A 27,643-nucleotide genomic window follows, 5' to 3' on the forward strand; every position below is an offset into this window, starting at 1 on the left:
AGCACTGGATAACCCCTTTAAGCTCCATTTACTTCAATGGAACCGAGTTTGAAACCCCACCCTATCTGGAGACAAGAGAGGGGGGCGAGTGGCCATGTTTTTGTAGCGCTGGATAACTCTTTAATACTCTGCTGGAGCTTTGCATCAGCACCTCCTATTCCCTGAATGTTGCACAATGACTGGACAGGTTGATGTCATGTAGTAATTGATTGACCTGAACACAAGCACATTGTGACCTTATGAAATATACAAAAGACAAGGTAAACCGTAACTTTATCAGTGATTAGCGATGAAGCCCACAATTCTACTCGTAGTCTGTATTCATATAACCACAGCCTTACAGAGGTAAGAACATCTGCCACCACATTTGCTCTGTCTATTATATCCATCTATTGTTGATTAGCACTATTAAATTACATGTTAGAGTAAATTGTGGTAAATTAAAATATTGATTTTATGGTAAGTTTTTAGCGGTTGTCTGTGGGTTTTACTGACTTAGGCTATGTTCACACTACATAAGAGACTTAAGTGCCGGCCGCAGAGCTCTGATGCGGGCGCATCAGTGTGCGCCCGCATCAGAGCTTCCCATAGCATACAGTGAAGCAAGCGGCCAGAGCCGCTCGCTTCACTGTGTGAACTGACAGGACTTTCTGCAGCCGGAATTCACTTACATGTCAGTTATTTGCGGCCCCGTATGGGATCCCGGCCGGAGCGTATACGATGCGTGTACGCTCCGGCCGGGATCCCATTGAAAGTAAGGCATTGTTCCACCGCGCCAAAAGTACGCCCGTTGTTGCCATCGGCAACAACGGCCGTACTTTTACGTAGTGTGAACATAGCCTTATAGGGTAGTGAAAATAATAGAGACCATGCTTGTTGTTAAAGCGGGGAGAGAATTATTATTATTGTTGTAATGATTAAAGGTTTTCTTGTCAGTACCTCCTTAAAGAGTTTATTTAGAATTAGAAAAAACACAGCTACTTTCTTGCAAAAAGAACACCACACCTATCCTCATGTTGTGTGTGGTATTACAAATCAGCTCCATTCACTATAATGGACTTCAAAACCGTACCCAGGATAGGATTGGTTCTGTTTCTGCAAAGAAGTAGCCAGCTTAGATAACCCCACGTACATTTGTCTGGGGTTGCACATATGTTATTTAAATAACTATGGCTGAGCAGTAATACCATATACAACCTGTGGCCAGGTGTGGTGCTGTTTTTTTCCTTTTTTTCCTTTTTCCTTTCCTATTTATGTAGGCGGACTTTGACTTTTGGATTAATTTCTTTCAGAATCCCCTTAGTAAAAGTCCAAACAATCCGTCATCAGCTACGGCAAAGAAATGAGTTAGAAGATTTTTGGTTACATCACCAACCTCTTGTCTTAGCTCAGAAGTATGCTCATTGCTTCCCAGATTCTGTCTCTCTTGCTTCTGGATCAGCTGCAGAATATCTCTTTGACTACATGAATGTAAGTGTTTCTCCAATATTTCATAATGATCCAGGATGGTGGCTTCTAAGCGACCATTGGACATGACTGCACAATATAAATACTGTGGGATGCTGATATTTTATTTTAATTACTGCATTACTGAAATGTATATGAATAAAAATAGTTACATGCATACATATAAAAAAAGCAATACAGCACACACTCTGTATTAATTGTAAGTTTAAATACGTTTAAAGGGTAACTGTTATTTAAATGTCACTTCAGGAATCAATAAGTATGAACAGTTCAAGTGATTTTAACCTCTTAATAACGCATGTTGAGTATACTCGTCATGCCCCCGTTAAGGGTAAAGAGAGGGCTCCTGGCGTGAGCCCTCTCTGCAGCGCGTGGTCCGCGGTTGCTAAGTGCAGCCGGGGACGGCGGCTATTAGCCGATGCGGGCGTTCGCTGCTTCCGGCTAATTAACTATTTAAATGCAGCTGTCAAAGCTGACAGCTGCATTTAAGTAGTGCTTGGCCCCCTGTCCCTGGTGTCTAGTGGGGGGATCTCCCCCACGTGATGTGATTGTGGAGAAGAGATCCCTTCTACTGAGCCGGCCTGGCTATAAGTGTATCTGGTCTGCTGCAGACCAGAGTAATAGAGCACTGATCTGGTGGATCATTGCTCTATTATATACACAGCATTGATCTCAGGGGACATCTAATTAATATGTGTAAAAAAAAAATAAAGTGTTTTTATTAATAAAAAATCCCCTCCACTAATAAAAGTTTAAATCACCCCCCCCCCTTTTCACATTTTATAAATAAAAATAAATTATTTAATTAAGTAACATATTTGGTATTGCTGAATGCCTAATCGCCCGAACTATAAAATTATCACAATCCTGATCTTGCATGGTAAACGGCGTAAGCGCAAAAACCCGCAAGTGCAAAATTGGGCATTTTTGTTTACACCAAATCCATAAAAAATTTAATAAAAAGTGATCAAAAAGTGGCATATATATATATATATATATATATATATATATATATATACACACAAACAACGTACCGAAAGAAAGAACAGATCATGGCGTAAAAAATTACACCTCACACAGCCCTGTAGAAAAAACAATAAAAGCGTTATAAGGATGGGAATTTTAAAGACATTTAGTTTTTTTTTAAAGGTTTTAATTTTTTTAAAAGCCATCAAATAAAATAAAAGTTATTTAATTTACATATTGTGGTAAACATACCAACTTGAGGAACATAGATAACATGTCAGTTTTACCACAGGGAAAACCGCATAAGCACAAAACTGCCCTCAAAATAAAAAGAATTGCACCTTTATTTCCAATTTCACTGCACATTTTTTTCTGTTTTTGCAGCATATTTTATGGAAAAATGAACTCTGTAATTGCAAAGTATAATTGGTGTCGAAAAAATTATAGGTGTGGGTGTGTAGGTGAAAATATGCAAGCGCTATGGCCTTTTAAACACGAGGAGGAAAAACAAAAGCGCAAAAATGAAAACTGTCCCCTCATTAAAGGGTAAAGAAACTCTGTGGAGGGGGGAGGGGTCAGGGGGAAGAGTGAGCACGAGAGGAGAAATGGTAGTCCTGCACAGCATATCATCCTGGAATCTTCTCTCACCAAGCTCCCAGATAAACACTGACCTTTCTGACTTGTAAATCCAGCGTTTTATCTGCCCACAAATGGCTGGGCTACTTGTCTTCTCTCCCTGCTCACGCATCCCTTTCGGCCCCTCCATAAGATATAATGGACTCAGCAAACCCATCTTCATTTTGTTCCTCTGTAATGGAGATGGCTTTGCCTGACTATGGCCAGATAAGAAGTGAGGGTCGGAGGCTGGAAAACAGCTTTTTGAATACAGAAAAAGCTTTTTGCGTAATATACCTACAGGTCAACAAAGCCTCTGATGCAGTGATCTCGAAAGAGTGCCGTATTCCTTGTTCACATAAGGTTTTGTCAAAAAGGGGCATGTATCACCTACATTTTCTTTTACTGATTAGAGCCAGATATTAAAAGATGTTTTTTTTTTTCTAACTCATCTCCTTTTTCTAAATGTAATTTCTTTTTTGTTGTGCACTTTTATGGAGGTTGCCATCTAGTCTAAGCCTTTTTAACAGCATTTAGTATTATGCTCTACAGCAAGTACAATGGACATAGATGACAATACGGAATTATGTCAGTGACGGTCTGCTGCATGTCGCTCTGTATAACAGGATTGGTGATAGCAGACAGCCACTGATCTAAGGATTGTTTGATATACCCCCCCCCCCCCCCCCCGCCCCGGGCTCCCCGCTCGCTGTCTGTGTGTGTAATAGCACAGGCAGCGAGTGGGAAACAGGGGGGAAGTGAGCACTGAATCTGAGTGTATATTTTACACCCTTTGATATATCTGGGCCCTAGGGATGAAAATGAGAGCTACAACATTTCAGGGTTTTTTTTATAATAAAGATAGTAAGATGAAAAATATCACCAAAAAGTCTTAAAAAAATTTATTTAAATAGGTAATTTTCTGATGACCTTCCCTTTAACGTAGTGCCAATGTCTAAATTAGATATTAGGTCCGCAAATAATCAAATTTTTATGAGCTGGTCCTCTCTTATTTTATTATTAACTCATAACAGGGTTGTTTTTTCCTACTATGGTGCCACTCTTATCCATAAAGTATCTCTGTCATTGCATCTCATATGCATTCAAGTAAATGGTGGTAAGCTGCAATAATGGGGGGTGAAAGTTTTTTTAATTTAGCGATTCTGAGTGTGTGGCATTAAGAATATGTGTGCTTGACTGCGGCTAGGTCACATAAACAGATACAGCTGGAAACCAGCGGCTGCCAACATCTACAAGGTTGCACCAATGGTTATTTTCTAGATTAATAATGCCCCTATGTAATGCCTCCCATATAGTAACAATACCCCATAATAATGCCCCCATAATGATGTCACATAATCATCCCGGCCATCTCAAAGGCTGGAGGCCTCAAATGTCTGCAGCCTATGAGAGTGACCGCTCCTGCTCTGCCAATCTGGTCCTCTGAAGGGTAAGCAGACTAAAGTGCATAGTGAGCAAGGCATGCTTAGAAGCTATGTGGCCACTTACCAGCGCAGTCAACCTCTTCTAGGGCCTGTAACCAAAATGATTGCGCACAAGTTAAAGTGACAGTAACCAGCAAGTGTTTTGTGCCCCCGCCTGAGAAAATAATGGTTTCCTTTTTTGCACCAAAGTGTCTGAGGGTAAAGTAATACCATTTACTTACATTGTGCTGGAATATTTATTTCCTCCTGTGTGGCGTACTCAGTTCAAGGAAGAAGTTCAGGATGAGGATGTTGCATGATTATTTTGACATATCATGAATGAGAGCATGCTCATCTGTGAGAAAATCTCGCTGTAAGCAACAGAATAGGAGATTTATGTAGATGTTAGGAGATGTTGTAACGTGAAACACACCTACAGGCAGGAATGAGCTATAACCGCTGCTATAAACAGGAATCACTCAACATAAATATCTAATCAGAGAAGTGAATGAGGTATGGGGTGATGGAAAGCAGACTCAGTGTTCATCCAGCCCGCCTGTCTACAGCTGTACATTCTCAGGCATTATTTCATACTTGACCTTCTAAAAGCCATTATGTCTGTGCAGAGCTGGTGCCCTTAAGTAGTACAGTGCAAGAGATCGCTTGCATACATCATGAAAACACCAACACATATTGTAGAATAGTGGTGCTACCTCTCAAATAGTGTTTGTAATTGAATAACTATTGTATTATCCTAACAAACATAAGATGGATCATTACATCAGGACAATGTTTGTCTCTTCTCACTTGTGGTCCCAACTTTCTCTTTCAGTTAATAAAAAGGTACTCCAACCTCAAGTAGAAAAAATTAAAATGCTGTAGAAGAAAATAGAAGTGTTTACCTGTCTTCCTTCAGTCTTAAAGTGTCACTGTCATTAATTTTTTTTTTGCAGAAATCAATAATCTAGGCGATTCTAAAAAACTTTGTAATTGGGTTTATTAGCCGAAAAATGAATTTTTATCATGAAAAAGCAGTTTCATGCTCTCCCCCTGTCTTCATTGTTCTCCTATGGAGACAGGGAAATGAGACACCAAAACAGGACAACAAAGAGTTAATTTACAACTACATGACCCGGCTATCTCCTCTAACAGTCAGCACTGACCTCTCTGACCTCTGAATACACTGTCACCCAGCCCAGTGCCTGTAATCCTTTGTTCTCCGCTCTCGCTGCCGACTCATGTCCCTCCTCCTCCCTTCCCTCTCTATAGAACAGACAGGGTTGTGTCTGATGCAACAAGTCACAATTTCCTGATATTTTGCAGTGAATGGAAAAGAGGAGGGAGGGGGGGGGAGACCTGGGAAAAGTCTTTTTAAATGCAGATAATGGCATATTCGCCTAATAAACCCAAATACAAAGTTTCTTAAAATTGTCTGGACTATTGATTTCTGCAAAAAAATAAATAAATAAAAAATACAACAGTGACTCTTTAACCCCTAGACGACCCTGGACGTACGTAGGGTTACGTCATGGAAGTCTGTCCCCAGACGACCCATGACGTAACCTTACGTCCTGGGTGTTTTTCCCGCTATGAAGCTTCATAGCAGGTGGGGGCCGGCTGCAATCAGCAGCCGGGACCTCACCGGTAATGACACGCTGCAGCGATCGCGCTGCCGCGTGTCATTAACCCCTTAAACGCCGCGATCGCGGCGTTTAAGTGTAAGTGACAGGGGGAGTCCCCTGTCACTTACCGATCGGGACCCCCGCAGTGTGACTGCGGGGGTCCCGATCGTTGAAACGGACTGCCGGAGGTCTCTTACCTGCCTCCGTGCGGTCCGATCGGCGATCTGCTACACTGAGCCTGCACAGGCAGGCTCAATGAGCAGATCGCCGATAACACTGAGCAATGCTATGCCTATGGCATAGCATTCATCAGTGTAGAAATCTAAGTATTGTATGTACAAGTCCCCCAAAGGGACTTCAAAAGTGTAAAAAAAAAAAGTTCAAAACACTAACACACTACCCCAAAACCCCTCCCCCAATAAAAGTCTAATTCACCCCCCTTTCCCATTATATAAATAAAACATATAAAAATGAATAAATAGATAAACATATAATATACCGTAGCGTGCGTAATTGTCCGATCTATTAAAATATAACAAGCGTCATTGTGACCGGTAAACGGCGTACACGAAAAGAGGGGAAAAAGTGCGCAGATTATATTTTATGTTACATTATATATATAAAAAAATCAATAAAAAGTGATAAAAACGTCCGATCTTCACAAATATGGTATTAATAAAAACTAGAGATCATGGCGGAAAAAATGACACCCCATACAGCCCCGTAGGTGAAAAAATAAAAGCGTTATAAGCGTCACAATAGGCCCATTTTATTAATATTTAATTGGCAAAAAAAAGGATTTCATAAAAAAATATATATATAACATTAGAGAATCTGTGTAACCTGCATATGGTTGTGTTCGGACTGACCTATAGAATAATAGTGTCATGTCGCTGTTACCATATAGTGCATTACGTAGACACTGGAACCCCCCAAACGTTACCATATTGCATTCTTTCTTACGATTTCACCTATTTATATCTTCATAAATAATATATTTGGGATTCCATCATACATGTTATGGTAAAATGAAAGACGCCATTACACAGTACAACTATTCCTGTAAAAAACAAGCACTTACATGGCCTGTAGATAGAAAACTGAGAGTGCTAGAGCTCTTAGAAGGGGAGGAGGGGAAAACGAAAGCACTAAGATCAAAATTTGCACGGTCCACTGGGTCATTTTGGGCCTGGTCCTCAAAGGGTTAAACTCTTTATTATTATTTTCTGGCTGAACAGTTGCTTACTAATACAATTCCCAGAATGCATTACTTTCCCTCTCAGCTCTTCATTACAGCCCTCCCACCCTGCCTGCTCCCCTCCCAAAGCACTATTGCCAGTTTCAAGCCAAAGCTTATGCAGAACATTTCAGTACACAGCAGACTATTGTGCTGCATGCAGTAAGCTGGAGGCGCTGGTGACATCACTCAAGAAGCAGGGCTTCAGCAAAAACACGCTGAAGCCAGTACAATGTTTTTACACCTTATATTTGTGTGCTATATATCTTGGGGTTGTAGTTTATATAGGTAAGCATAATTTTCTGATACTGAAATACCATTTTAATATATCAAAATATACGATATATATATCTAATATATCTATTATTAGGGATCAATCAGTTCCACCAGGTGAAACTGTGCATCTAGGGGCATGAGTTAAAAGGTGGTATAGCACTGGAGAAAGGGGTCAGTTAAAAAGTGCTTGATTTGTACAATGGTCCGGTATAATGGTTCAGACATCTTTTATGGGGAAAAAAGAAGAGAAGAAAGAAAGGTGGATGAGCCAGTCTTATGTCCAGTTCCAATGTGCACGACAGTGCTAAAAATAAATAAAAACATTTGCACTCCTATCCTCCTTTGAGGAGATATAAAAAAGTAGGCAGAAGATGTGTAACCCTATCCAGCAGAGGAATGTTTGTGTGTCCTCCCTGACATATCACATTCTATTTTCATTATCTAAAACTGTTGCAAAGTAGATAGAGATAATGTTCTTCAAGCTGTGAAAGATAATTCTTTATTTTTGGAATGTCTGGTCTATAGCAAGCTATGGAGGGCTGAGATGAGGCAGTGCTTCTGAATCTTCCCCTGGACTGGGGGCACACATTGAAAATACCACTGGAGCTTTCAGCAGAATACAGGCTACAGAAAATACCATAAGCGCTCTATAGTGATTGTTTTTTTTGTAAAGAGCATGATTTCAGTGATAAAATGTTGTCGGGGAACTGTTACATAAGCACACAGTAATTGTGATGACTGGTTTTCCATTGTCTAATGTCTATACAGTAGTACTTGGTTCTCAAACTTATTTGGTTCAGGAAGGCAGTTTAAGAAACAAGCAGTCTGAGAACAGCGCTGTGTTTCCATAGGAAATAATGTAAATGTGATTAATTGGTTCCAGCACCAACCAATAATTACCTACTATTCTCATTTATTACATTAAAAAGTTCCCAGTTTAATCACTACACGACAGTACAGAGCAGCACTATACTGTACAGTACATTACAGAACAGCACTATACTGTACAGTACATTACATAGCAGCACTATACTGTACAGGACATTACAGAACAGCACTATATACTGTACAGTACATTACATAGCAGCACTATACTGTACAGGACATTACAGAACAGCACTATATACTGTACAGCAGTGCTTCTCAAACTTTTTCTACTGGAGCCTCATCCAACAGACCAAGGCAATGCTTGCGCCTCACCAGACTGACCAAGAGGGTACCTGGGCCTCACTATCTGTGGTGAAAGTCCATTTTAAAGGTGGAAATAATGCTAGGGCTACCTTTTACCCATCTCCCAAGCTCTCTATACTAATAAAGCAAGTTCAAAATAAGTTAATAATGCTGCTAAAATTGAGATTTTTTCAAACAGAAAAAGGACTGTGCAGATCATAGTCACTTTTGTGAAAACTGGCTCTCCAGCTGGGCCTCTCCAACAACTAGGGGGCACTTCACCGGTGAGGCCCGCCTCACAGTTTGAGAAGCACTGCTGTACTGGACATTATACATAAGAAATATTCAACAGAACCAGCAATTATAATACAGTAGTCACTAACTCTTCACTCATCCTTTTCTGTATAGAGTCCCCCACCATCCAAGTAATGTGACAGATGGGAGATGGTGGTGCACTGCCTGTATTACTACTGTACTGTATATGCACTCTGGCAGTTTTATACAGTGCTGTAAAGGATGGGAGATAGTGGTGCACTGATTGTACTACTACTGTACTGTATATGTACTCCAGCAAACTCTACTGTACTGTATATGCACTCCAACAAAATCAGCAATTATAGCACAGTAGTCACCAGCTCCTCACTCATACTTTACTGTACCAGCTCCTCACTCATACTTTACTGTATAGAGTCCCCCCACCCGAGCACTGTAACAAATGGGAGATGGTGGTGCACTGACTGTACTTCTGCTGTACTAAGGGGCGTAGCTAGAGGTTCAGCCTAGGGGGGGCGAGTGAGTCTCAGTGGGCCCCCCACCGATTACAGTATGTTACCCATAGGGAACCTCAGCAGATGACAATGCTTTCTGAATAATATAGGGTATTACCTACCACATTATTCATAGTGAACAGGGACTGAGAACAGTGGAAAAGACTTTTTACATCTCACATATATAACCATGTAAAAAATAAAGGGGTTATCCAGCATTGCTAAAACATAGCTGTCTTTTTTTCCAGAAACAGCGTCACTCACCTCCAAAGCTTGGATGTGGTAGTGCAGCTCAGTTCCACTAAAAGAGATTACAACCAAGTTGTAATACCACACACAACATAGGGGAAGCTATGGTGCTGTTTCTGTTTTCTATCTAGCCATCCATCCATTCTTCTATCTCTTTTTTTATATCTATCTGTCTAATATCTATTGGGCAGCATAAGGACCACACCATAGCTGATGGGCAATGACCAAATTAGCAACACCCAAAGGGGATACCCGCAGTACAAAGTAGTAGAGTAAATGTATAGTACAATTCTGGGTAATAATAAATAGTCCCATGCAGTTCAAGGCAACTATTTTAAATAACCTGTATACAAAAAAAGCCAGACTGCAACATAACTAAAAGGAATAATTACTTTATAAATCCATAGAAACAATACATGAAAAATGTAGGAGAAATCAGCACCACTAATCCTGGTGTACAGGGTATATGAGAGCAGCCAATTGATGCCTCCATGTAGTATTTAGACCCAATTTTAGCCCTCATATAGTTTGCAAGGTCCCACTATGCTCTCATATTGTAAAAAGCCTACCATCTATACCCTAACATTGTAGATTATCCCCCTTGTTCCTCCATATAGAAGATAGACCCTCCCTGTGCTTCCCCATATAGTATTGAGGTCCCTCTGTAGTTAGGCCTTCTGTGCCCCAATATAGTAATTATTTTCCTCTGTTTCCATGTAGTACTAGTTAGGGCCCTCTGTGCCCTCATATAGAAGTTAGCTACCCCTCTGTGCATCTATCTAGTATTTAGACCTCCATGTAGTATCCTCCATGTAGGCATCCCCTCCAGCACCATCTCATCTAGGTAATCCCCCTGGTATGTATTCCCCATGTGGCCACCCCCTTTCCCAGCAGTAATCTACCTGGTAATGCTCCTGGTGGTTAGACACCACCACCACCACTGTAAGTAGACTGTACTGTACCTCCAAATTAGGTACCCCCTTTTAAGTTAGCCAGGACATCCCATACCCCAACCCCCATATATGAAATCCTTCCTAGGAGTTAGCCCCACCCACCCACATAGGTCTCCACCTCTATAACTAAGGGGAAAAAAGCCTTACTTACCCGCTGTGCGGTTGCAGTACTGTAGTCTTCTGATGTCAACTCTCTCCCTGCTCTGTGAGCACACAAGTGACATCATCTATGTCCCACAGCTGTAAGGGAGGGAACAGCCTCTTGTGGCCACAACAGTTATTGGCAGGGTGGAGAGCCAATGCTCTCCTCTCCTTGTCAATCACCCTGCTGCATTCAACAGTATCTTCTCCTCACATACAAGCGCATACAGCTAAATAGTCAGACACAACATTCGGTAGCCGTGTGGGCCTCCCAGGAACACTAAGTGACCAATAAACATTTGTTAAGTCTGTCTGCAAAAGCAATAGCTTTTGTGGTCAGCATTAACTAGCGAAATCTTCAGTGGGCCCCCTGCCTGTGTGGGCCCGGGAGCATCCGCCCCCTCTGCCCCCACCAAATTACGCTACTGGCTGTACTGTATATGCACTCCAGCAGTCTTATACAGTACAGGATGAGAGATGGTGGTGCACTGCCTGTACTACTACTGTACTGTATATGCACTCCAGCAGTCTTATACAGTACAGGATGGGAGATGGTGGTGCACTGACTGTACTACTACTGTACTGTATATGCACTCTAGCAGTCTTATACAGTACAGGATGGGAGATGGTGGTGCACTGACTGTACTACTACTGTACTGTATATGCACTCTAGCAGTCTTATACAGTACAGGATGGGAGATGGTGGTGCACTGCCTGTACTACTACTGTACTGTATATGCACTCCAGCAGTCTTATACAGTACTGTACAGGATGGGAGATGGTGGTGCACTTACCATACTACTACTGTACTGTATATGCACTCCAGCAGTCTTATACAGTGCCGGATGGGAGATGTTGGTGCAATGACTGTACTACTACTGTACTGCATATGCACTCCAGCAGTCTTATACAGTACTGTACAGGATGGGAGATGGTGGTGCACTTACCATACTACTACTGTACTGTATATGCACTCCAGCAGTCTTATACAGTGCCGGATGGGAGATGTTGGTGCAATGACTGTACTACTACTGTACTGCATATGCACTCCAGCAGTCTTATACAGTACTGCACTGTATGTGAAGCCTCACCAGTGCTAAACTCACCAGGTACAACCCACCATCCACGCTCACAAAACGTTCAGATACTGAACAAAGTTTGAATTCTGAACGTTACTTCCAGGTAAGTTTTCGTTCGAATACCGCAGTATTACTGTACTTCAATACTGGGTGCCCTAAAACGTATTTGAGAACCAAGCAAGAGTTTGAGAACCAAAGCAAAGTTTCCCTGAAAATACTGTTTGAGTTGTGAGCAGTTTAAGAACCGAGGTAGCACTGTTGTTGCTTACTGATCATACATAGCTTTTTTTTCTTGCAGGCTCAATACTTTGGACAGATTAGTCTTGGGACTCCTCCGCAGAACTTCAGTGTAGTGTTTGACACTGGATCTTCTAACTTTTGGATCCCATCCAGCTTCTGTATCAGTGAAGCATGCCGTAAGCTGTACAATATATACCTTAAAGTAAAAATAAAGGACAGACAATTCTTCTATTCTGTTATACTACAGAAATGTACTGTACTTGCACCTATCCTGCACAGATCTGCAAACATACCTGGGAATTCATAACTGATAATCAAGAATTGTGGTATTGTTTAAGGATACCTCTCATTGTAGCCAGCATTTTGTAAACAATTGATAATGTCATTTATTCATACGTGTTGCAAATAATACTTGTAGTGTATTAAAAAATAGATGTTATAAAATAAAAAGCTGTAAGGCCTTTTTACACAAGCAAAATCACATGTATTGTGATGCAGAAGCACAAGAAAAACCCCACAGTTTTACAACTAAACAAAAATCTCATATTGATTTCAATAGGAGACTTGGTACTGTGTGTAAATATGTGACATGTTTAACCCCTAGCCGCACCAGGCAGTTATAGTACGTCCTGGCAGGAGGCTACTTTCCGCACCAGGACGTACTATAACTGACCGACTCCCGGTGCTCACTGTTTACACAAACAGTGACCGGGAGCCGAAACTAAACTGTCAGCTGATAGCTGACAGTTTAGTGTAGCTGCTGCTGGACCCTTTAAAGGTGTCCAGCACAGCCAATCACCGGCATCAGTGGATCGGTAACGATCCACTGATACCGGTGAAGCGAAAGGTAAACCCCCGGGTCCCGGTCTCTGTCGAGTTCCGGGATCCGGGGGAAGCTCCTGCCGATCCGTCCCGCCCCCCTGCCGAGTCTGCCGATGTCCCGCCCCCCCTGCCGTGTCAGCCCCCTGGGCCATACCCCTGCCTCCCGCCGCTGCCGCTGTGCTGGAGGGTCCCCCTCCTGCTGCAGCATGATCCACCCCCCGGATCGCCGCTACAGCAGCCGCTGCCGCTGCCACCGGAGGGGGTCACAGCAGGTGTCTCCTTCCACCTCCTCCTGGCAGCACTGGCTCCCCGGATCCCCAAGCTTAGAGTGAGTTCTGGGAACGGGGAGCCAGTGCTGCAGCAGCATGTACCAGCGTCTGTGTGATGACGCTGGTACATGCTGCTATATACTGTGATTGGCAGCTCTGTGATCAGAGCTGCCAATCACAGTATTTGATCTTGGCAGAGCATGGATGCAGGCTCTGATCACTCACTTTGTGAGGAGATCAGAGCCTGCATCCATATACTGTAGAAAACACACACACACACACACATACATCTGTGATCTCCCAGTAATAAGGGAGATCTTAGTGTCCGTCAGTCAGCGTCCGTTAGTGTCAGTCATTGTCCGTTAGTAAGCGTCAGTCAGCGTTCGTTAGTAAGCGTCAGTCAGCGTCCATTAGTAAGCGTCAGTCAGCGTCCGTTAGTAAGCGTCAGTGTCAGTCTGTGTCCGTTAGTAAGCGTCAGTGTCAGTCAGCGTCCATTAGTAAGCGTCAGTGTCAGTCAGTGTCCATTAGTAAGCATCAGTCAGCGTCCGTTAGTAAGCGTCAGTGTCAGTTGGCATCCATTAGTAAGTGTCAGTAACCGTCAGTCAGTGTCCATAAGTGAGTGTCAGTAAGCGTCAGTCAGTGTCCATTAGTAAGTGTCAGTAAACGTCCGTGCACACACAGACATAGGTGCTCCTTCTCTTCTGAGCCCTGTTGTACGCCCACACAATACTCTACGTTCATAAATGGGGTATTTATGTACTCAAGTGAGATTGCTTTACAAATATTGGGGGGCTTTTTCTCCTCTAAGCTTTTTGAAATTTGAAAAATTTGAGGTTTCACCAATGTAAGTGTGAAAAATGTGATTTTTCATTTTCACGGCCCACTTTTGCAAAAAACTGTGAAAAACCTGTAGGGTCCACATGCCCACTGTACCCCTTGTTACATTCTTTAAGGGGTGTAGTTTTCAAAATGGGGTCACTTATGGGGGGTTCCCACTGTCTCGGCACTAGTGGGGCTCTGTAACTGTAACATGGTCTCCTACATTTATTCCAGCCAAATCCCCACTCCAAAATTTAAAGGGTGCTCCTTCTCTTCTGAGCCGTGTTGTGCGCCTGCACAACGGTTTACACCCACAAATGGGGTATTTGTAAAAACTGCAGATTCAGAGGAATAAATGTTTTATTGCATTTTACTTTTTATAGCTGTGCGGTATGAAAGAAATAGGATTGAATTGGAATGTCTGCCAAGAAAATAATAATTTTTACTTTTCACACTTACTTTGCAGTTATTCCTCTGAAATGCCTAAAGAGTTAAAAACTGTTTTAAATGTCAATTTGAATACTTCAAAGGGTGAAGAGTTCAAAATGGGGTGAATTATGGGGGTTTCTAGGATCCAGGCCTCTAGAATATGCTTCAAAACTGATCTGGTCCCTAAAGAATTCCCAGTTTAAATTTTCACCAAAATTTAGAAAATTGCTACTAAACAATCACGGCCTCTAAAATCCTAAAAAAGTTAAAGCATGTTCACCAAATGCTACCAACATAATCAATAATGAATATGAATTAATCAATAATTTATGTGGTAGAACTATCTTCCTTATTGGCAGAGACTTTCAAATGTAGAGAAATGCAATTTTTTTTCAATTTTTCACATCATTTTGGAGTTTTTCTCAAAAAAAGTTAAAGGTATCGGCCCAAATATACCACTAACATAAAGTGGAACATGTCACGAAAAAACAATCTTGGAACCACAAGGATCGGTAAAAGCATTCCAGAGTTATTAATATATAAAGTGACACATGTCATATTTGAAAAATTTGGCCGTGTCATAAACACCAAAAGTAGCTGTGTCCCCTAAGGGTTAATGACAAGACCCTGCTGTGCAGGATCCATATCCAGGCTTTGGTCCCACTTTGGAAACATAGCAGGGAAAGGTGGCTGTCTCATTATAATGAAAGCCGTGAATAATGATTATAATCATTTGTGGTCGTCAATCTTTTTGAGATGGCCGCCTTTCCCTGCTATGATCCCATAGTGTTAACATAGCCCTGGGTTGACCACAGTGGTGTGGAGTCCCAGAACTTGGACCCCTAAATATAAAATAAAATATTGACAGTCGATCGTAAGGACTGTTAAAATTCTGGAAACCCTCTTTAATTATGATGCAGATGGTCTATCTATATATGAGAGTTTTGAATGTAAAGATTTATTAGAATTCCTAGATTTATGCAACCAAGAAAACCTCAAAAGTTCTGTACACATATTCTTAATGTGGCATGTCTAGTTACAGTGAGGGCATGTAGGACAGACACCTTTTTACTTACATAAACCAAGGCCAATACCAAACTAATGTGTCATCATTTATTCTCAGAGGTGCATGAAAAATTCCATTGTTGTCGCTCCTCTTCTTATCAGCACGGTGGGAAAACCTTCTCAATCCATTATGGCACTGGACAACTTGTTGGTATAACGGGTAAAGATACACTCCGGGTAAGAGAAGGTCTTTCAATTAAGTACAATACATTTTAATGACAAGTGTGTGTATCTGTGCCACAAACCTTTAATTCAAGTTCTAAAAATCCTGTTAATTTCAATGTGACCTACGGCACCTCTGCAAGGAAGTGTGGGAGTGTGCAATAGCCCACATGTGCTGTGTTTAGTGGAGAAACCCTGCCCAGGGGCATTGCTAATGGTGAAGAGGGCGGAGAGGAAAGGCGGTGCAGTCCTAGGGCACAGACACTCTAGGCCACACCAATTTGACACAGGGCTGCAAGTTGTTTTTTAGGACAATAACTGCATCACCTGCCAAACGGATCCCAAGACAGATCTCGGATTAAAAGCAACTATCTGATGGTACAAGCGGTTTGGGGGTTGCAGATTGTGGCTACAAAGTCGCTTTAATGTATCATAAACTTAATCACTACATATAAAACACACTATGTACAAATATGCAATTGTATACTTAATATGTATGAAATATGTATGTCAGGACAAATCATTGTAGTATAATCGTACAATAGCCAGGGCATACAGGACCCTATCCATAATTCAACCTGTAGAAATTAGCTTATATATACTAGGGCCATGACATGTATACATATTGATTTAAAGAGATTGGCCACTTTATAGTAAAATTGCTCAGTGTACAGTACACTCAGTGTCCCATCGCAGTTGCTGACTGGCTGAGTGGACCTCACACATCACGACCCAGGTCCCCACTCAGACCAGGAAGGAAGTGTCCAGGGACCCAGGGACTGGAGTGGCGGTATGCAGCCACCAGTGCTGGTGCTGGGGAGGTAATAGCAGTTTATTTATTTTCCCTTACGTCCTCAGCAGCAGCACAAATGGGGAAGATCCTATCTTCCTGCAATGGTAGGACAGATGGTACTAATAAAAGAAGATTGATTAGGAGCCCTATAAGAAGGCCATACAGACCCCTCCTCCTTGTGTTTTTTTTCTGTCCTCCTGTGGGACAGGTGGTAGGAGAGGGAAGCAGGCTCAGGCCTATGTTTGTGTCTGGCTTTCCTTTCCAATGATTCTTCCTTTCCACATGGTCGTGTGGAGAGGGGGAGTTTATAAAAAATGTTGTTTTTTCCTGCTCTGCTGTATCAGAGAGGAGATTTACTTTTTAGTAGAACTATCACTCAGCTTCTCTGCTGTATGAAGCCGCTGTGTGAGGGAAGCCATGAAGCTGCTGCAGTAAGTATCATGGTGCTGCCAGATCTGTGTCCTCACCTGGGCGGCTGCTGCAGTAAGTATCATGGTGCTGCCAGATCCATGTCCTCACCTGGGCGGCTGCTGCAGTAAGTATCATGGTGCTGCCAGATCCATGTCCTCACCTGGGCGGCTGCTGCAGTAAGTATCATGGTGCTGCCAGATCTGTGTCCTCACCTGGGCGGCTGCTGCAGTAAGTATCATGGTGCTGCCAGATCTGTGTTCTCACCTGGGCGGCTGCTGCAGTAAGTATCATGGTGCTGCCAGATCTGTGTCCTCACCTGGGCGGCTGCTGCAGTAAGTATCATGGTGCTGCCAGATCTGTGTCCTCACCTGGGCGGCTGCTGCAGTAAGTATCATGGTGCTGCCAGATCTGTGTTCTCACCTGGGCGGCTGCTGATGGTTCTTTATACTTCAGCAAGGTAAGATATGCTGCTTTTTCTTTTTGAGCTGGAAGCCTGGCCTGTGTGTCAGGAGGATAGTTGGATGGATATATATATATATATATATATATATATATATATATATATATATATATATATATATATGTAGGTTGTATGAGGCTTTTACGCCTCAAATGTTTCGTTTCAATATCTTTCACTTTTTTAACATTTGTTGTGCAAGTCCTGTTAGACTGCTTCACTATATGAGTGACCTATGTAACTATAATGTGTGTACATGAACACAGCTTTAGAGCTGCTAGTTGTGTATTTAGTACACCTGCTGTCTCATTATTTTCTCCAGTACTGCTACAATGAAGCTATGAAACTGTGTGTGTGTGTGTGTGTGTGAACACAGCCCTAGAGCTGCTAATTGTGTACACCTGTTGCCTCATTACTCCTGCTGCCTGATTACTTTCTATAGTACTGCTATCAGATGATGCAGTGAAGCTCTGAAACTGTATGTGAACACAGCCCTAGAGATGCTAATTGTGTACACCTGTTGCCTCATTTCTTTCTATAGTACTGCCATCGGATGATGTGGTGAAGCTATAAAACTGTGTGTGTTTGTGTGCGCACACAACCCTAGAGCTGCTATTTGTGCATTGTGAACACCTGCAGCCTGATTACTTTCTATAGTACTGCTACCAGATGATGCAGTGAAGCTATGTAATTGTGTGTGAACACAGCCTTAGAATTGTAGTTGTGTACTGTGTATACCTGCTCTCTGATTACTTTTCCAGTATTGCTATCAGATGATACAGTGATCATGTGGAGCTTCTGTGTGCTGACATTTTAAGAATGCAGTGAAGCTTCTGTGTGTGAACACTGTCTTAGAATTTAGTCGTGTACTATGTACACCTGCTGTTTAATTACCTTCACTAATACTGCTATCAGATGATGGTTATCATGTGGACCTTCTGTGTGCTGCTATTTAAGAATGCAGTGAAGTTATGAAGCCACTATGTGTGAACACTGCCTTAGAATTGTAGTGTATTGTGTACACTTGCTGTCTGATTTCTTTCACTATACTGCTATCAGATGATGCAGTGCCCTATGAAGCTACTGTGTGTGTGAACACAGCCTTGGAGTCTGAAGTTGTGTACTTTGTAACACCTGCTGTCTCATTACTTCCACTAATACTGCTATCAGATGATGCAGTAGACATACAAGACTACTGTGTGTGAATACAGCCTTAGAGCTGCTGGATGTGTACTGTGTAATACCTGCTGTCTCATTACTTCCACTAATACTGCTATCACATGATAATACTGCTATCATATGATACAGTAACCATATAGAGATATATGTGTGAGCAGATGCTTAGAGCTAATGAATGTGTACTGGATACACCTGCTATCTGATTATTTTGCCTAATACTGCCATCAGATGATGCAGTGATTCTATGGAGCTTTTTACGCTGTTCCAGTGCTGCTATTTAAGAATGCAGTAAAGCTACTGTGTGTGAACATGGCCTTAGTACACAGATGTACACATCTACAATCCTATCTGATTACTTTAGTACTGTTATCAGATAATGCAGTGACCTATGAAGCTACATCCTTAGAGATGCTGGATGTGTACTGTGTATACCTGCAGTATAATTACTCTGTAATACTGTGTACACCTGCTGTCTAGTTACACTCTGTAATACTGATATCAGATGATGCAGTGACCCTATGGAGCTTCTGTGTACTGAAGGATGCAGTAAAGCTATGAAGCTGCTATGTGTGAACACCGCCTTAGGATTGCTGGTTGCATATTCAGTGCACCTGTGTGTCTGACTCCAGGCACTCTGCACTAGTCTGTTAGTCGGCCGGTCAGTCTGGCACAATTTCCATCCTTGGATGTAGCAGGATTCTGGTGACAGAACTTCTGGAGGGGAAAAAGCTTTCTTGGCGTACAGATCCCGCAAGATTCCACTTTCAGGTGGCAGAGAATTTATTTGTGGATTGCAACTTGTTCTCAGAAGAGACAATGACTGCTTAATATTTTACATCTCAATGATAATCTACAGGCTAAACTGGATAGAGTCAGAGGTCATGGCTCCTTCAGATGAACAAAGACCTTGTTAAAAAAAAAAAAAAAAAAAAAAATTCCAAAAAAATAAATAAAATAAATAAATAATTGTCTCTTACTACAGTTGAGCAGTATAATTGGCTGCCCGATCCCCGCAGTTTGGAGACTGGTCCTTCGTTGTAAGGGGGCAGATGTTCACTCCAATATAAAGATAGTTGGATCTGTATTGGACATTCTCATAAAAGTGGTTTTTTTCTTATGATCAGGTCCATTATCTGCCCCAGTCTAATAAGAAGAGAAGGAACTTCTACTTTTGTTCCCCATTCCGTAGGAATTCTAGTACGGAAGGTAAAGGAAAGAATCCTGCACAAGAAGGACCAGACATCTCGGAGGCCTTGGGGATGGGAACAAGAACTTGTGACTACGTCTTTTCTGACTATTTATTTCCATAATGAGAGCGGTCTGTACCAGTGTTATGATAGAAAAGGCTACCATATTGAATTTCACAATCTGAGGAAGGTGCTGTATGTGGGATCTATGATCTGTGGGTCCCTCCTAGAGGGATGTTATCTGACCGTGTATACCTGTATACGGCCTCCTCTGAGGAGGGTGCTGTATGTGGGATCTATGACCTGTGGGTCCCTCCTAGAGAGGGATGTTATGTGACCAGGTATACCTGCATGTACCTGTATACAGCCTCCTCTGAGAAGGCGGTTGTATGGAGGATTTATGCTCTGTAGTTCCCTCCTAGAAGAAGGACGTTATCTGACCATGTATACCCACATGTACCTGTCTACAGACAAAAGCTGCATATTCCTTTACATCAAGACCTTTTGTACAAGGCAATTGGAATTCTTTTCAATTTACAGCCCTTCTGTTTGGAATCCTCTTGGCTCCATCTACAGTCACCACGTAATGTCTATTGTACTTTTGACTGTTTGAGAAAATTGAACCTCGTTTCTGGCATGGGCCAATTCCTAGAGAAGAGAATAGATCCCCAGTCTGTGACACTCTCTCTTCCTCCAGAGAGATTACAGAAGTTGACACAAGTCGGGGTTCTCAGTACTCCCCAGTTGCTGTCACTTCATCTGATACCCTTGGGTCTTAGGTCTGCTCTGGAAATTACACCCAGAGACAAGGATGGCTTTTCCTGCTCAATGGCAACAGTCTCCCAATGAGGTGGGTAGAGAAAACCATTGATGTATCAAGCAGTGGGGCACTTGTATGCAGGAGCAACGAGCAAAGGAGCCTTAATCCCCATTAGAGATGTTGCTGGCATCCAACATATGAAGGGAATACTAGTCCACTTCAGCACACCAATCTATGGAAAGCTATCAGTATAAGATCAAAACCGCATCTAGGATGGCGCATATCGATCTTTATAGGGGCACTAAATCAGTAGCATTACTACTGGAGGCAGGGGCATTTTGTCTGCTGGCAATCTATGCTGCGATGTAACCCTGTCGGAGGAACGGTCTCTGGACCAGAAGCCTTCTGGTAAATCGCATGGAGGATAGACCTATTTCTATTGAAGGTTCAAATTGGAAACCCTTTTTTCTCACTCCTATAAAGCCCAGAGTCTTGCAGAATCGGAGACAAGATTGGCCCTTGGTCAGCCTCATTTGCCCCTATTGACCCAAGAGGGCATGGTTCACAATGGTGAGCCCCCTGCCTAAGAATCTTCTGGGAAGTCTCCCAGTCTCCCCAGCTACTGACTCACAGTAGCAGAGATTACTACCAGCGTCCCTGCCAGGTGTGGGCAGAGTCTAAAAATCTTGCAAGTAGCAAGTCTCTGGTTTCATGATGACCTTTTATTATCTAAAAGCATGGCGTTCTCTCCTGATGCTAATTCCATAGGAATAATCTGGAGGCTTCTGTATACCCTCAGTTAATAACTTAAGAGGGTAGGCCTGTTGGAAGCTTGACTGCCATCAACAAGATGGAAATTGATATGCTGTCAAAGTGGTGACCACTCTTCTGCAGTCCAGAGCCGCAACTGCCTACAGAATCTACCTGAAGGTAAAGAAGAAGTTTGAAGCCTGGTGGGTGAAGTGTCTTCCACATTTACATTGTTACAATCCATTATTCCTGCCAACACGGGAGAGGAGGAGCTTCATCCCTTAGATGTGGGAAGGGCTTGGAGCATGTATATTGAACGGACAAACTCCTTCAGGTAATCTAACCACTTGTTTTTATCCTTTGCAGGGAAAAACAAAGGATGCAGGTCATCCAAAGCTTCTCTGTCCATATGGATAAGGGAAGTCATCTCCATATGCTACCAAGAAGCTGGATTACAGGTACCTGGTGCAATCAAGGCACATTCAATGAGGGCAATATCATCCACATGGGCTGAAAAAAGATCTGTACCCTTGGAACAAATATGCAGGACTGCTTCATGGTCGTCCGTCAATACCTTTTGTCAAGCACTATAGACTAGATATTCACGAGTCTGATCAACCAGTTTTTGGCTCAGCCATTCTGTCCTCTGTAATGTAATGGCCCTCCCTAGTCTGTTTTCATAGCTTGCTATATCCCCATTAGTGCTGCTGCTGAGGACGTAAGGGAAAGGATAATTTTTTACTCACCGTAAATTTTCTTTCCTGTAGTCCGAAGCAGCAGCACAGACTTCCCGCCCTGATTTAAACAAACTATTATTTATGCAGCATAACTTGATTGTTTCAATGCCTTATTAACTAAGATTTTATGAGTTTTTAATTTTTTGGTCGTTAGAATTGACACAAGGAGGAGGGGTCTGTATGGCCTTCTTATAGGGCTCCTAATCAATCTTTTATTAGTACCATCTGTGCTACCATTGCAGGAAGATAGGATCTTCCCCATTTGTGCTGCTGCTTCGGACTACAGGAAAGAAAATTTACGGTGAGTAAAAAATTATCCTTTATCCTCCCCCACCCCAGCACTTGCTAAAAAAGTGACATCTCCTTTTTGTAACTGTTCGGATGTAACATGATTCTGCAACAAAATGGTCATAATCATGAAACTGTTTGCTATATGTTATATCAAGTGTAGCCTTATTATTACTACGCACAGTTGCCTTTAATATGCCCTGCTCCATTGAATAATCTAACCTTTGATGCAACTACTTTATACATGGTAATTTGTGCGCTTAATTGGACCATGTAAGGGTCCATTTACACAGAAAGATTATCTGAAAGATTTGAAGCCAAAGCCAGGAATGGATTTGAAAAGAGGAGAAATCTCAGGCTTTTCTTTATGACCTGATCTCTGTTTATATTCTGTTTCTGGCTTTGGCTTCAAATCTTTGGCAGATAATCTGTCAGATAATCTTTCTGTGTAAATGGACCATAAAGGTCGCTGATGGGTGCTTGTTTGCGGCCGCAGACAGCCAAAGATTGCACCATCTAAAAGGACCTTTAGCCTTAAGTCATTATAAGAAGAACAATTTCTTTAGTGAGAGGAGGAACCCGAGGACATAATGTTATGTTGCTAAAACTTGCAATACACCTGCAGGGCAGTACAGTGGGTTTCCATGACCAGGTCTATTCTAGGTTAAATATACTTTAGTTTCAGAGAAAATAAATGGTTGTTGCATAATTTTTGGGTTCTCTCTAGTCACCACAGGTACTATCTATCTATCTTGCTAAAGTAAACTTGGGGAAAGAGGTAGATCCTGGCCTATTCTCTTTATGCTGCTCTGAAACTTATAACTAAGATTGTTATAGGCAGACCAATTTCACTGGTGCTTTGTCACAGTTTGTCAGTTTACATTTATGCATTTCTATGATAATGTATTCTCTCTTTCCTTACAGATAAGTAACCTGACAATTGTTGGGCAGGATTTTGGCCAGTCAGTGATGGAGCCAGGCAGGACTTTTGTACTTGCACAGTTTGATGGAGTTTTGGGTCTTGGTTACCCCTCACTTGCTGTTGGTAATGCAGTCCCAGTATTTGACCAGATAATGAAGCAAAAGTTAGTGGATAAGCCAATTTTTTCCATCTATTTAAATAAGTAAGTATAAAACTATAACACTTAAAAACACGTGGAACAATTCAGCATTGTTAACTTTGTATTTATTATTTTACAGAGATGACAGTTATGAACATGGGGGAGAACTTATATTAGGAGGGATAGATAACTCTCTGTACAAAGGACCGATTCACTGGATTCCCCTTACAGATAAGGGGTACTGGCAGATACGACTTGATAGGTAAGTACAATGCAAGTACAAATATGTGTGATCAAGTGAGATTGGATTTCCAGTTATTCTGGATAACTTTCCTGTTTTGCAGTGGTAAAATACCTGTGCCTGTTTGGAACTGTAGATATACTTGGCTACTTCTTATGGCTTATTCAGTAACAAAGAATGGTGAAAATAAGTTCTCCTGGCATTGACCCATTATGATGTGTAGTGAGAAAAAAAGCCTTAATAACCCATCCTGAAAGGGACTTTATGGCCAGCTAAATTCTTCTGTTTTTTGCCTCTTTTTTCCAGCAGTTATGTTTTTTTTAATCAAAATATTTTTAATGTATATAACATGATAAGGTTAAACAAAACAAACAGTTAAGTAATTTCTTCCCTTAGGCCTAGTTCACACAAGGGTAAAATACGACCAGGCTTATTATTTAGGGCCGTATTTATCCATTTTAATCTTATTTTTATGTTGTGTGAACTAGGCCCTAATGTGATTGTAGATTTTTAGAGATGAGTGAACCAGATTTGTTTTGTTTCGTACGAAGCAAAACTGACCCGCGCTTATATCCTTTAGGCTGGCAACTCTGTGAGGGGGAGGATACAGCCCAGGGACTGCCTGGAAAACATGGATAGAGTTGGCTGTATCCATGTTTTCCAGGCAGTCCACCTCCCTCTTTTTATATCCCTTTTTACCTGTCAGAGTCATCCTATAATTATCTATTATCGCCATCCTAACAGACTTGCCTTAGCATGTTTCTTATTTTCATGCAGTATCAAAGTTCATGGGAAAGTAGTATTCTGTCCTAATGGATGTGAGGCTATAGTGGATTCAGGCACATCCCTTATTACTGGACCTACTGCTGACGTACAAAAGTTGCAGAAACTTATTGGAGCTACACCCATGTTATTCTCAGAGGTAAATATATTACATTTTAAATATGTATAATAATATTAGTCATTGAATTGTTGTTTTGCACACCAATGACTGTGTCAATGTGGCTTTTGTCTTATCAGCAAAATATATTAATATATTATCTGCCCTGGCATGAAACTGTCTTATGGTTAGTGGTCAAGCTGCCTACCTCAACAGTTTCTAGTGTCACAACCTTCTTCTTTCCAATGTTGCTGGCTCGTGTATTTCCATTGTATTGAAGACAGGGACTGACTGGGACTGAAATACAGCCTATGCAGATGCTGAACAGTGATATTACCTGCAGACTATAGAAGAGTATACAGCAGTGATCAGACGCAGAATACAGAGCAATGATCCTTCTGCTCTCCTGTCTCCTGAGAAGGGGGGAGGGGGGCAGTTGACACCTATTATCTTTTATAAAGGACAACTTCCTCAGCTCCCCATACCAGCAAGTGCAGCTGTGGTCCTTAAGCTCCTTATGGTATAGAGACTGAAGACAACATATCGTGTGCACTTTACTGTCACCTCCTTACTGAAGTGTAGGCGTGTAGCTTCCGAGGGAGAACTCAGCTCTACAAATACGGAGGTCTTACTGTATACAAAACCCTATATGCAGACCGTTGATATCTCAATACATTGAACATATTACAGCACAGTTACTGTACATCCAGTGACTCATTATTGACGTGTTCTCTGATTGGACTCCTCCTATTTTGTTGTCTTTTCCACTTGGCCCAGGCTATCATAATGGCTTCCTCTGGTCACAAGTCAGGTCAACACAGTCTACCAAACACTTTTATATCACCGCCTAGCCACCTCTATACAAGCTGCCCGCCCATAGTGCCCCGAATGGTAATAATGCCCCCTTCTGTAGCTCATGCAGTATTAGTTCAGGACCCCTTAAGATTACTCCATGCAGTAGTTATCCCATAATAGTGCCCCCACAAAATAGTTACCCCACAATAGTGCCCCCACACAATAGTTACAACATTATTTCCCCCATACAATAATCATATAATAGTAATCAAAATGTTAGTTAATCCCCCAATAGTGCACCATATACTAGGTAACCCCTCCTAATACTGGCCAATATACTAGTTAATCCCCCCAATAGTGCCCCATATACTAGTTGTTCTCCCCAAGTGTGCCCCATACAGTAGTTAGGTCCCCAATAGTGCCCCAAATAGTAGCCAATCCTTCCCAATACTGGCCTATATACTAGTCCCTAAATAGTGCCACCATTAGTGCCTCACACGGTAGCTTTCATTCTTAAAAGTATTTCTGAGACCCCCCCCCCCCCCCATTCCCGGTCAAAATGCAGCGGCATACTTCCCTCCGCTCCCCCTCCAGCAGTAGGACGCACTGTGATGAGTCACCTGCCTGTGCTGAGGCACAACGTTCTCTCTCAACTCTAGGCCACAGGCAAGAATATTACGTTAAGGGAGCAGAGCGGGGCTGCAGTCAGAGTACCACCACCGCTGCCACACTCAAGGCTGCCATTGCCAGATGCTTTGCAAATAATGGCACTGATGTTGTGCTGTGAGCATTAGAGCATGCTCGAGTCCATCCGAATCGAACGTTCGGCATTTGATTAGCGGTGGCTGCTGAAGTTGGTTAAAGCCACAAGGCTATGTGGAAAACATGGATATAGTCATTGGCTGTATCCATGTTTTCAAGACAACCTTAGAGCTTTTTATAAGTTCAGCAGCCCTCGCTAATCAAATGCCGATCGTTCGGGTTCGGATGGACCCGAACCCGGTTCGCTCATCTCTAGTGAGCATCAATAGCCTGACACCTTTACATCATTCCAGGAGGAGAAGCTGTCTACAGATATGAATATGGAATAATGTAAAAGCAACGGGCCATCGGCACTCACAGCACAGCGTCAGTGCAATGATATGTGAGCGTGACACAGCCTGGGCCGCTCACAAACTGGCAATCTAGGTGGCCACCGGTCCTCCAGATTGTCAGTCTGGGCCTGATTAAGGCTGGTGCTATACACTCTGTGGCTGTCATTTTGTGTATACATTTCTGTCACTTATCCTAAAAGACATTCAGCCCACAGGAATTACTAGGAGGCACACACCTCTCAGGTGAATCTGCCACATGGCTAGTGCAGAGATCTACATCTGTACCTTCTCCGTTGCATACGCCACCAGTGTAGGTTTCATAAATGTCCCCCATGGTGTTGAGCAACACATGTCAAACTATTGAAATCAATTCTGTGTATTTTTTGCTCGTGGATACAGGTATTGCTGTATATTTCATATAGAAACTATAGACAACCAATGACTAGTACTCTAATGGTGAAAACCTGAGACAACAATCACCGTGATCTTTCTGTTCAGTTGTCATGCCTGTAAAATGTTGTATTTTATAGTACATAGTAGACTGCAAACGCATTACCAATCTTCCAACGGTGACATTTACCATTGATAAGAGAGACTACACCATCACTTCTGAGCAGTATGTAATGAAGGTATGTATACTGACAATATATCATGCTGAAGGTGCTAGTAACATGTAGTACACTGGCATAATATATTTTTTTCATGGTTTCAGGAACACACACAAAGGTCAACTCAGTGCTTGACTGGTTTTCAGCCACTGGATATGTCTTCAAAATCTGGAAAACTATGGATCCTGGGAGATACTTTTATGTCAAAGTTTTATAGCATATTTGACCGTGAAAATAACAGGGTTGGACTGGCGAAATCCTGCAAAAGGAAACATTCTTCCTAATAAGGAAACTGCAGAATCCTCTACTTTGTAAATGTTCCTATTACAATTCCTAGATATTATCTCTAGAAGGATTGCATATTCCTTTTTATTATGTGATCTTCACTGTTCTTTACAAATGGGGAAATGCAGTAATAAACTTGTTTATTAGCTAATTCCCTGAGTTTTATTGTATGCACTAAAGGAAAATTATCAAGACTAGTGCAAGGAAAATGTGGGGCAGTTACCTATAGCAAAGGACGACTTTGTCTGTTTCACCCTCTGAAAAATATTTTAGAAAATGTACTGCAAATATTTCACTAAACCCCAATGCTAGTGAATCATGTGTGATTATTTGGGATCTTTAAAG

The 27,643-nt window shown here is 42.0% G+C and overlaps 1 protein-coding gene across 1 annotated transcript; it reads left to right on the top strand.

Moving 5' to 3' along the window:
* The first annotated feature begins 258 nt into the window (after positions 1-258).
* On the top strand, positions 259-27,643 carry LOC138775282 (cathepsin E-like). Its single transcript, XM_069955886.1, has 9 exons — positions 259-345; positions 1,293-1,470; positions 12,265-12,382; positions 15,669-15,787; positions 23,259-23,458; positions 23,535-23,657; positions 24,414-24,558; positions 26,936-27,034; positions 27,118-27,643. The coding sequence occupies exons 1-9, from the start codon at positions 290-292 to the stop codon at positions 27,295-27,297; spliced, it is 1,218 nt and encodes a 405-aa protein (XP_069811987.1). The 5' UTR covers positions 259-289; the 3' UTR covers positions 27,298-27,643.

This window comes from Dendropsophus ebraccatus, chromosome 1, assembly GCF_027789765.1.
Source record: "Dendropsophus ebraccatus isolate aDenEbr1 chromosome 1, aDenEbr1.pat, whole genome shotgun sequence".
In the NCBI taxonomy this organism is placed as follows: domain Eukaryota; kingdom Metazoa; phylum Chordata; class Amphibia; order Anura; family Hylidae; genus Dendropsophus; species Dendropsophus ebraccatus.

Coding starts and splice junctions, on each gene's coding strand:
- LOC138775282 (XM_069955886.1), top strand. CDS start 290: ATGAAGCCCACAATTCTACTCGTAGTCTGTATTCATATAACCACAGCC. Junction 1,471..12,264: donor ATCTCTTTGACTACATGAAT/GTAAGTGTTTCT, acceptor TTTTTCTTGCAG/GCTCAATACTTTGGACAGAT. Junction 23,459..23,534: donor TTTTCCATCTATTTAAATAA/GTAAGTATAAAA, acceptor ATTATTTTACAG/AGATGACAGTTATGAACATG.